Source organism: Homalodisca vitripennis, chromosome 3 (genome assembly GCF_021130785.1).
Source record: "Homalodisca vitripennis isolate AUS2020 chromosome 3, UT_GWSS_2.1, whole genome shotgun sequence".
In the NCBI taxonomy this organism is placed as follows: Eukaryota; Metazoa; Arthropoda; class Insecta; order Hemiptera; family Cicadellidae; genus Homalodisca; species Homalodisca vitripennis.
This window is the reverse complement of record NC_060209.1, coordinates 5,029,901-5,042,543: the sequence shown is the minus strand read 5'-3', so window position 1 is coordinate 5,042,543 and position 12,643 is coordinate 5,029,901. Positions and strand designations below refer to the sequence as shown.

Sequence of the window (12,643 nt, the reverse complement as noted above, 5' to 3'; positions counted from 1 at the left end):
ACGTGAACAGTGTGAAAACATATTTACCGAGAAATATTGTGTGAATACAATATTATTCTATTTGACTAAAATAACTTAAATTCATTTAAAATGCGTTTCATGAAGATTTATATTGGATATTGTGATTGTAACTGCCATCGTGGCGACCAGTCAACAGTTCTAACAAGACAATTAGGTTTTAGTTATAAAGAACTGTCGAAAAAAGTTGATAACATTTGCGAGTCTTACTTGTTTAGTTTACTGAACAAATTTAAATTACCATAATTTAAGGAAACAAAATTGTACATTATCGCACTACACGATATAATTATTTACTTTGGAAGCTCGTTGATAAATTTAAGCTTGGTTAAATTAATTTAATCGCTATTAATTGTGTCGAATTTTCGAGCAGAACAGAATGTAGACAGGCAGTGAATATATAGTTACACCAGTTTAACTGTAGAAATACTTAAAACTCGTTTCAGTTGATTGTTTTAGAATTATTAACATAATATCAATATGTTTTATGATAAATATTGATGTTCATTACTTATTTATGTTATGTATTCCCATATTATATCTATTTTTACTAATGGGAGTTTAAAATATAATTTCATTACATAATGGCAGATATTGGTTAATAAAATAAAGCACGACCATAACAATTACATACCGAGAGGTCGTTTCCCTTTGCTGATTCTTTGGTTCTCTTGGAATTCCTCCTCAACACTTTAAAACTACCCATCAGTCTGTCTAAACGTTTGTATTTGTTACAACACCAATGCGGAAATAAAACAAACAGTCGATGGAACCTTTTAACACCGGTAAACTTGTCAGAATGAGGAGAAGCTTGTGCAGTTAGGGTTATGGTAAACAATAACACACCTGTAGTTGTATCTGCTGTTTCAGATTAATACAGCTTATAAATTTCAATTTACATGTTCTGTTACCATTTTATTTGGTCAAAGCTTTCTAATATGAGTAAACATTATGAATATGTAACACGATAATAAGTTGAACTCTTCTTCAAACTCAATTAACAACATTATATAAACTCTCTGTCGAATAAAGACTTTGTTTAATATTCGATACGACACCTTATTATTCATATCTTTGGTTGAAATGAAAATTCATGGTCTATAGCCCCGGAATTGTACAATGAACTAAAATATCGTACTATAACTTTGTTTATAGTACTCTACCTTGTCGAAACAGTTCCAAATGTTGTACTGTACGTCCCTATAGTTCTTGTGCATCTTTTATTTTTTAATTTTGAAAACTTTGACAACCTCATGTGAAGTACTTTAGAACCACCTGATGATGGAACTTTCGTTCCGAAAGATGTAGTGGAACCTACAACATTTGGAACTGTTTCGACAGGGTATAGTACTATAGTTTAGTTTGCTCAAAACAAGTAATCTTACTTGTCTTATGATAAAAAAATATGTTACTCTTACAAGATATTTTCTTCACTTTATCTGTACATGATACTAATAATAACCTTAACAATGAATGCTGAAGAAATGTTCAATAATTAAGGCAACGTTATTTTGAATATTACAGATGTAGTCTAGCGGATACGAAAGCAATTACTTGGTTTTAAAGAAATAGTTTGTTAAACATCTTCAATATTACACTTACTAGGGGAGTAAATGTTAACACACTTAGAGCATAAATATTAAATCAATTGAGAGGGTTAATGAGGAAGTATTATTAGTTTTATGTTGGGACTTTAAGAATGTTAATCCATTATAGACTGTACATAACTCCACTTACAGTCTCTACCCGCGTGTAGTCCACCCGAGAGGCCGACAGAGACCCTGGCACTATCATTATAGACTGTACATAACTCCACTTACAGTCTCTACCCGCGTGTAGTCCACCCGAGAGGCCGACAGAGACCCTGGCACTATCATTATAGACTGTACATAACTCCACTTACAGTCTCTACCCGCGTGTAGTCCACCCGAGAGGCCGACAGAGACCCTGGCACTATCATTATAGACTGTACATAACTCCACTTACAGTCTCTACCCGCGTGTAGTCCACCCGAGAGGCCGACAGAGACCCTGGCACTATCATTATAGACTGTACATAACTCCACTTACAGTCTCTACCCGCGTGTAGTCCACCCGAGAGGCCGACAGAGACCCTGGCACTATCATTATAGACTGTACATAACTCCACTTACAGTCTCTACCCGCGTGTAGTCCACCCGAGAGGCCGACAGAGACCCTGGCACTATCATTATAGACTGTACATAACTCCACTTACAGTCTCTACCCGCGTGTAGTCCACCCGAGAGGCCGACAGAGGATCCTGGCACTATCATTATAGACTGTACATAACTCCACTTACAGTCTCTACCCGCGTGTAGTCCACCCGAGAGGCCGACAGAGGATCCTGGAACTGTATCACAGGGGCACAAATAAATTTTTATACAAAACTTTACCATTGCTGAATTAAAAAATATATATATTCCTTCGCCCATTATTTTCTTTGGCGATTAGCTGAACATACCACTGGCATGTACAGTTCGTAATGTTTTATCTTGTATTATTGTTCTATTCTGTTCCATCTGATAAAATACCTTTGGCCCTGCAATGTAAAATTTTCAAAACTCTCACAAAATCTGCATTTTTGTTTATACATTGTTTGTAAATTTGTTTCTACTGTGAACAAATACAGGATTAATTTAAAAAAAGATGTTCGAATTACATAAATTAAGTGAAATATTTATGTAATTTTACATTAATTTACAATGGAAACAGACTACAGTTATAACATCGATTTTAGAAGTGTGACGGAAAAATATAATACATACTTCTCTCAAAACGCCATTCATTTTAAATATACGGACATTGCCATTAAATAAATGACCCGAAATGTACAAAATAATTTGGAAAGTAGAAATATTCTTCCAAGCTATACAATGTATTTTTCTTTAGAAATGGTTACAAATTATCATAATAAAGTTGTGATTTTCCGGTGTGTCACATAACATAACATTGTATAAATAACTAAACTTAAACCGTGAGTAACATTTTGTTTCAATTTGACAATTATTTCAATATTCCCAAGAATGTACTTTATTTTTTCAATATTAAGATGTTAGTAGGAAAAAACCTGTAAATTTGAAAAATGTTTGTATTACAATATTGAAATGGACTACACAAACTTCATTGCTTTAATATCAATACAATGGCGATTATTATTATTATTATTACTGTAAGAGACCTAACTAAGAAATACGTCTGAATATCGGTTGCTGCTACTACAGTTAATATAAAACACCATGTGAGAATTATATGGTTATGTTTGTGGTTATGGCTATAAAATATTAAGTAATATATTATTGTTTGTTCAGTTACTTAAGTTATGTATTAAGTTAATACGAGACAGCGTTTAGAAAGAATCATATTATTTTGCAGTCACGAGGTTTATTTATATTGAAAGGGTAATTTCATAACTCATTGAGGAATACTTAAGCAGAATAAACGTTAAATAATGCAAATTGTAAGAAACGACTGAACAATCAAAAATAGTAGATTTATAAAACAACGCTCATATCTTCTCTGCCTTTCGTAATCAGAATAAGAATAAACAAACCTTAAACCATTACTTGATAATGTCGTTATCGTCGTATTTAAAACTCATAATATCTATTTTCTAGATAGACGAGAAGATACAATTGTCGGAGTAATATTAATTCCAAATCAATAGTGAGGCACGATAACGATAGATTATCGTCGATCGCTGTGCAAGCACAAGCTCGTGCATGTCACCCATTCACTCACACGTCATCGTACATCGTACACTGTACACTGGGCATACTCGTACACTTGTTCAAATACATAGGCCTTGTAAAAACATCGGTTGAATACATGCACTAGGTTTATTATTATCCCCACAATAATATGTATAAATGTCTCAACAATTAAATCTGACGAGAGACTGGTTTTCTAAAGACACTTGGTTGAAATACAACCCACATACGGTTTATGTCTTTTGTGTAGGTTCATTGTTTTTGCCACGACTCTATTTGAAACCCGAGTAATGCTCAAACTATCAAATCCACGAAATCTCAAACTAATACTGTTATTTTGTATTCTTGTTTGTGTCGATTATTCAGGAAAATGTAACTGTAGTGTACACTATGCCGCGTAGCGACTTACCTTGCTAGCCATATCTGGGAAAATCAAACCGACTCGAGAAGTTCACTTGAACTTGACGAACAATTTCATGTCCTGACCACTGCACTATGTTATAAACTACAACTCTATTGGATACAGTTCACAGTAACTACAAGTAGAATACACTGACAACACAGCTACGTCGACCGGGAAGATCAATACTGTCACAGTCGCCGATTCTGCCGCCAGAGCGCGCCGGTGGAAGCAGGGCGCATGTCCACCAGGACTTCATATAGAGCTTCAATTTGCCTCTTCTCTTCTTTGTCTCTGCTGGCCGGAGCGTGGTTTGTTACGGCATTTAACACCCCCTTCCCCCCCAGCTGAACCACCCCCATTGTAATATTATACTGATCCTGTCCCCCGCGCCGTGGAAGTTTATATACCCTCTTAGTCGTGTTTATCGTAGATATCTATTTTTGTTTCGGTAGCAAGACTGAAAATATTGTTAGTAAAATAGATTTCAAATGATTATCGATTTTGTGAATTAAAGAAACAATGGATGGTACTTGGGTATTATCTGAAGGCCATTCTGTCCCTATCTACTAATTGTTATTAGGCCTTTACAAGTAGGAAAATACACATTTATGTGTCATAAATAAAGAAAGTTAAAATTTACTAGCGCTCACTTGATCTGAGTTTGAATTTAGGAAGTGCGGCGCCACCGAAGCCCGCACTGATGGCCAGCTGCATTTTCGATCGGTACTTCCCCGACCTCACATCACGTCCCAGATCTCCAACATTTCCGATGTCAGATCTATCACGTCAAGGGATAGCACGTAGTAGATAGGGACATATTGGCCTCTGGACATACTAAACTTCCAAAATACTGTAAACTGTCTTTAAAATTTTAGAATTTTTACCTGTTCCTACCAAGCCTATACCGTAGGGTAAGGGTGCGGTTCTGTAACCGAGAGGACACGGGTTCGATTTCCCAGGAAACAAAACAAAATTGGGGAAGGGTTTGAACCGATTTCCCCTTAGAAATTTTGGTACACCCAATTAAAAATTCCATTCCTGTTGAAAGTATCCTTGGGAAGCAAATATAAATGATCATCAGGTTCGTACTAAATGGCGAATGTAGAAAATTATTTCGGAGAGGGCGGGGGGAGGGATTGTTAACACAGAATGTTGAAAAAGTATAAAATGGTCTCCAAAATTAGGGGTTCAGGAATCTTCACCCGGGAAACTGTAGAACTTAAAGGCCTCATTATGTATTCTAGTTTAGGACAAACCACTCGGTGCAATTGTAATGTTGCAGTAGTTTTAAGGTAGAACACATTTATGAAGTCTCGAAGGTCAACAACTTCCCTGGGGAAGTTTCCTGAAGTCCACAATTTTGGCGATTATTTTATACTTCCTACACTACAAAGTGTGTCAGCCACCCCTCCGCAATAATGTTCTGTATACTCCACTGTCGGACAGGATTATGTAGAAAAACGGATCAGGCTCGATATGGTGAGCTGAAGCCACAATTTTGGCGATTATTTTATACTTCCTACACTACAAAGTGTGTCAGCCACCCCTCCGCAATAATGTTGTGTATACTCCACTGTCGGACAGGATTATGTAGAAAAACGGATCAGGCTCGATATGGTGAGCTGAAGCCACAATTTTGGCGATTATTTTATACTTCCTACACTACAAAGTGTGTCAGCCACCCCTCCGCAATAATGTTGTGTATACTCCACTGTCGGACAGGATTATGTAGAAAAACGGATCAGGCTCGATATGGTGAGCTGAAGCCACAATTTTGGCGATTATTTTATACTTCCTACACTACAAAGTGTGTCAGCCACCCCTCCGCAATAATGTTGTGTATACTCCACTGTCGGACAGGATTATGTAGAAAAACGGATCAGGCTCGATATGGTGAGCTGAAGCCACAATTTTGGCGATTATTTTATACTTCCTACACTACAAAGTGTGTCAGCCACCCCTCCGCAATAATGTTGTGTATTACTCCACTGTCGGACAGGATTATGTAGAAAAACGGATCAGGCTCGATATGGTGAGCTGAAGCCACAATTTTGGCGATTATTTTATACTTCCTACACTACAAAGTGTGTCAGCCACCCCTCCGCAATAATGTTGTGTATACTCCACTGTCGGACAGGATTATGTAGAAAAACGGATCAGGCTCGATATGGTGAGCTGAAGCCACAATTTTGGCGATTATTTTATACTTCCTACACTACAAAGTGTGTCAGCCACCCCTCCGCAATAATGTTGTGTATACTCCACTGTCGGACAGGATTATGTAGAAAAACGGATCAGGCTCGATATGGTGAGCTGAAGCCACAATTTTGGCGATTATTTTATACTTCCTACACTACAAAGTGTGTGTCAGCCACCCCTCCGCAATAATGTTGTGTATACTCCACTGTCGGACAGGATTATGTAGAAAAACGGATCAGGCTCGATATGGTGAGCTGAAGCCACAATTTTGGCGATTATTTTATACTTCCTACACTACAAAGTGTGTCAGCCACCCCTCCGCAATAATGTTGTGTATACTCCACTGTCGGACAGGATTATGTAGAAAAACGGATCAGGCTCGATATGGTGAGCTGAAGCCACAATTTTGGCGATTATTTTATACTTCCTACACTACAAAGTGTGTCAGCCACCCCTCCGCAATAATGTTGTGTATACTCCACTGTCGGACAGGATTATGTAGAAAAACGGATCAGGCTCGATATGGTGAGCTGAAGCCACAATTTTGGCGATTATTTTATACTTCCTACACTACAAAGTGTGTCAGCCACCCCTCCGCAATAATGTTGTGTATACTCCACTGTCGGACAGGATTATGTAGAAAAACGGATCAGGCTCGATATGGTGAGCTGAAGCCACAATTTTGGCGATTATTTTATACTTCCTACACTACAAAGTGTGTCAGCCACCCCTCCGCAATAATGTTGTGTATACTCCACTGTCGGACAGGATTATGTAGAAAAACGGATCAGGCTCGATATGGTGAGCTGAAGCCACAATTTTGGCGATTATTTTATACTTCCTACACTACAAAGTGTGTCAGCCACCCCTCCGCAATAATGTTGTGTATTACTCCACTGTCGGACAGGATTATGTAGAAAAACGGATCAGGCTCGATATGGTGAGCTGAAGCCACAATTTTGGCGATTATTTTATACTTCCTACACTACAAAGTGTGTCAGCCACCCCTCCGCAATAATGTTGTGTATTACTCCACTGTCGGACAGGATTATGTAGAAAAACGGATCAGGCTCGATATGGTGAGCTGAAGCCACAATTTTGGCGATTATTTTATACTTCCTACACTACAAAGTGTGTCAGCCACCCCTCCGCAATAATGTTGTGTATACTCCACTGTCGGACAGGATTATGTAGAAAAACGGATCAGGCTCGATATGGTGAGCTGAAGCCACAATTTTGGCGATTATTTTATACTTCCTACACTACAAAGTGTGTCAGCCACCCCTCCGCAATAATGTTGTGTATACTCCACTGTCGGACAGGATTATGTAGAAAAACGGATCAGGCTCGATATGGTGAGCTGAAGCCACAATTTTGGCGATTATTTTATACTTCCTACACTACAAAGTGTGTCAGCCACCCCTCCGCAATAATGTTGTGTATACTCCACTGTCGGACAGGATTATGTAGAAAAACGGATCAGGCTCGATATGGTGAGCTGAAGCCACAATTTTGGCGATTATTTTATACTTCCTACACTACAAAGTGTGTCAGCCACCCCTCCGCAATAATGTTGTGTATACTCCACTGTCGGACAGGATTATGTAGAAAAACGGATCAGGCTCGATATGGTGAGCTGAAGCCACAATTTTGGCGATTATTTTATACTTCCTACACTACAAAGTGTGTCAGCCACCCCTCCGCAATAATGTTGTGTATACTCCACTGTCGGACAGGATTATGTAGAAAAACGGATCAGGCTCGATATGGTGAGCTGAAGCCACAATTTTGGCGATTATTTTATACTTCCTACACTACAAAGTGTGTCAGCCACCCCTCCGCAATAATGTTCTGTATACTCCACTGTCGGACAGGATTATGTAGAAAAACGGATCAGGCTCGATATGGTGAGCTGAAGCCACAATTTTGGCGATTATTTTATACTTCCTACACTACAAAGTGTGTCAGCCACCCCTCCGCAATAATGTTGTGTATACTCCACTGTCGGACAGGATTATGTAGAAAAACGGATCAGGCTCGATATGGTGAGCTGAAGCCACAATTTTGGCGATTATTTTATACTTCCTACACTACAAAGTGTGTCAGCCACCCCTCCGCAATAATGTTGTGTATACTCCACTGTCGGACAGGATTATGTAGAAAAACGGATCAGGCTCGATATGGTGAGCTGAAGCCACAATTTTGGCGATTATTTTATACTTCCTACACTACAAAGTGTGTCAGCCACCCCTCCGCAATAATGTTGTGTATTACTCCACTGTCGGACAGGATTATGTAGAAAAACGGATCAGGCTCGATATGGTGAGCTGAAGCCACAATTTTGGCGATTATTTTATACTTCCTACACTACAAAGTGTGTCAGCCACCCCTCCGCAATAATGTTGTGTATACTCCACTGTCGGACAGGATTATGTAGAAAAACGGATCAGGCTCGATATGGTGAGCTGAAGCCACAATTTTGGCGATTATTTTATACTTCCTACACTACAAAGTGTGTCAGCCACCCCTCCGCAATAATGTTGTGTATACTCCACTGTCGGACAGGATTATGTAGAAAAACGGATCAGGCTCGATATGGTGAGCTGAAGCCACAATTTTGGCGATTATTTTATACTTCCTACACTACAAAGTGTGTCAGCCACCCCTCCGCAATAATGTTGTGTATTACTCCACTGTCGGACAGGATTATGTAGAAAAACGGATCAGGCTCGATATGGTGAGCTGAAGCCACAATTTTGGCGATTATTTTATACTTCCTACACTACAAAGTGTGTCAGCCACCCCTCCGCAATAATGTTGTGTATACTCCACTGTCGGACAGGATTATGTAGAAAAACGGATCAGGCTCGATATGGTGAGCTGAAGCCACAATTTTGGCGATTATTTTATACTTCCTACACTACAAAGTGTGTCAGCCACCCCTCCGCAATAATGTTGTGTATACTCCACTGTCGGACAGGATTATGTAGAAAAACGGATCAGGCTCGATATGGTGAGCTGAAGCCACAATTTTGGCGATTATTTTATACTTCCTACACTACAAAGTGTGTCAGCCACCCCTCCGCAATAATGTTCTGTATACTCCACTGTCGGACAGGATTATGTAGAAAAACGGATCAGGCTCGATATGGTGAGCTGAAGCCACAATTTTGGCGATTATTTTATACTTCCTACACTACAAAGTGTGTCAGCCACCCCTCCGCAATAATGTTCTGTATACTCCACTGTCGGACAGGATTATGTAGAAAAACGGATCAGGCTCGATATGGTGAGCTGAAGCCACAATTTTGGCGATTATTTTATACTTCCTACACTACAAAGTGTGTCAGCCACCCCTCCGCAATAATGTTCTGTATACTCCACTGTCGGACAGGATTATGTAGAAAAACGGATCAGGCTCGATATGGTGAGCTGAAGAATAGGATTACGAATCTCTCTTAGTTCATACACACTGCGACCACCGCCAGAAACTGATCATCCCTGACGAGAATTTCCTTGATTGAAGTATTGTACAAAGAACAACTTCACTGACATCATGCTTTAGCAGTGCTGTGCGGACTGTGGCTCAACTGTAGTAATTTGACAGTGACCAGAGGTGCAGTAATTTCGTTTCAATATGGCGGCCGTTGAAACTTCGAAAAATTCACAATCCGTTATTTGTAAACCTAGAGAAAAACAAAACGTGTCCTGGAATAATTATTGTATTTACTAAACATTTTGTAAATAACAATTTGTTTTGTATCTCTGACAATTTTCTGCAAATTCCAAGAGATAAATTTATATTTCAGTTGTCACAAAATGTAACTACTTCTTCCGACTGAGGCTGAAGGCCTATTTACAGTAAGGAAGGGACAGCCATAAATACTGGCTGATGAGATGGAAATCGCTAATTATTGGCATTTCCAATGTTATTGAAATATTTCTAAAATTCACCTTCACGTTAACTTATTATGCTTTCTCTAAAACACGCAATACGCATTACAGTGCCCATGTCGCGTGTGAATTGTACAAGTAATGTGTTTCGGGAATAGTTTTCAGTTTAAACAAATGTTAATATTTTAAACACGAACAAAATTAACACTAAATCAATTAGGTAATTGTTTAATAACATTGGTCCCCGTAAGCTGTAAATTGGGAAACGTTGAAATTTAAAAGTTTAAACGGAATACATTACACGATAATTTATACCAATTCCACTTTTTCCTGACGTGGTAAACATTCAGGCTTCTTAGCCCTAACTTCGCCTGGTAATATAAGACATTCTTTACTTTTTTTTACTTTTACTTTTACTTTTTTTTACTTTTACTTTACTTTTTTACTTTTACTTTTACTTTTACTTTACTTTTTACTTTTACTTTTAAACATTCACAAAGTGAAAAATATAACATCTGTTAAGAAATGTATTTCGTAAATTTTCGACATAACCGTATTACTTCATACAGTTTACCTTACAACGATTTAAACATAAAATACTATTTGGTATAAGATTATAATTTATAGTATAGTAGTATAAACTATTACTAAACAAATGTTCGTATTGTTATGCACTACTAAGAAATCTAGTTTCACGTTTGTTTGTTTACATGTTTACATCACATGTCAATTGGATTGACCTTGATAACTTAAGTTTCGTTTTTTGTGTTAATTATTGTTATTCACTACTTTTAACTTTTAACTTCGCAGTCAAACCGTTAATGAGAGATAAACTGAGTTTATTTGGATTTCTTAGTTGGATTTTGCCTTGTTTTCAGTTGGACGTTTAATGAGAGGTTAGTAGCCAGCCTTTCCTGGGTCGAAATGTTGGTGAGGTAACTGCCAGTCGAGGTAACTGAGGTAACTGCCAGTCGAGGTAACTGAGTTAACAATGTCCTTTGCTGTAGTTTACCCTGTGATTTGTACGAGTATACTGTTTTATTATTAGTGTACTTCTGATTTCATTTTTTCTGTATTCTCAGGGTCCGGCCATGAGTTCCGCCGAGACGGAGAATATGGAGGTGCAGAGAGCTGTCCACACTATTATTGTACCCGATCATGATTACATGGATACTTCTAACTTAAAAAAACAATGAATATAAAAGGAACAGAGATATGGATGGTAGGAGCCCTTTTTAGAATCAGGATAATAACAAAACCTTCTCAAACTTTAAAAAAGCATTTATCAAGAGAGATTATAAATTTGACAATCAAATACCTTTTGAAATTATCACCTTTATTTTGAAGATAAAGAAAAACGTAAATTAACCCCTTTTACAAGAGATAAAATAATCAAGCTCATATAATTAAAAGGCGAATTAAAGGCGAACTAGTTCCTACATCTTTTGTTACTTTTGACTCGGACAGACTACCCGAATATGTTAAACTTAATTATGTTCGAATGGAGGTAGATACCTACATTATACCTATTAAGCGATGTTTCAGTGTTTTGCCTATGGGTGTGTAGCAAAGTACACCCTGTAATCTATAGGCTATATAGTAACTGTGGAGAGAGTATTCATTCAGATGAATATCAGACCTCTTTAAAATGTATTCATTGCCTATGTGCACACAGCAGCACCTCTAAAACATGCCCAGAATATACCCGTCAAAATAACATTAAGGATAGGATGAGTTTTATGAAAGGATTTTCATACTTCTAGAAAGTTTTTCCCCATAACATATAAAAAAATCAGAGGTAACTTTGTAATACCTAACTCTTACGTCACTGCCACTAAAAACCACACATATGAAACTGTCCTGAGCTTCAATTGATTAAGTTTAAATCAAATAGCCTATTGGAAACTGTCAACATGTTCTCGAGCTTAATCGAAGAAGATTATTCAGAGCTGAACAGCCAAAACAGTGAGAGTAACTACAACGTTACATATATTCCATCAGAGGTAGGCCAACAAAAATACAAAAATCATAGAATAGGCTATAAAAATAATAGTTATAAGCCCAAGGTCTTAGATCCTAATCGTATTAGTGGTAGCAGAACTAATACAGTACCCAATTCAAAAACTCAGTACCCAGCAACAAGTAAGTCTTGGCAGTTGTAGTCAGCATATGGAACAGAAACAGGAATATTTACGTTCCCTGGTGAATAAATAAATAGAGGAAATACAATTAAAACTTCAAACCACACCTATTTTCCACTTCATGGAAAAACATGAAATGACAATGAAAAGCAATTTGATGATTTCATGGCCCTTTCAAAATGGGGGAGAATAACCTAAGTACTAAGACTAATATATCTACGGACAGAACTTTGAAACAAAACACAAATAAAAGTGCCATTA

General features: G+C 37.8%; 1 protein-coding gene across 4 annotated transcripts in view; it reads right to left on the bottom strand.

Moving 5' to 3' along the window:
• The window catches only part of LOC124356546, a 290,056-nt gene extending 285,720 nt beyond the window's left edge, over nt 1-4,336 (bottom strand). For 2 of the 4 annotated variants that reach the window (XM_046807610.1, XM_046807611.1), the window contains exon 1: nt 4,155-4,336. In XM_046807610.1, coding sequence (XP_046663566.1) covers nt 4,155-4,166 — 12 coding nt within the window. In that variant the 5' untranslated portion in view covers nt 4,167-4,336. Of the gene's footprint in view, nt 1-652; nt 740-4,154 lie in introns of those variants that run through there. The other 2 variants (XM_046807609.1, XM_046807613.1) reach the window with 1 other exon arrangement.
• Between the last annotated feature and the right edge of the window lie 8,307 nt (nt 4,337-12,643).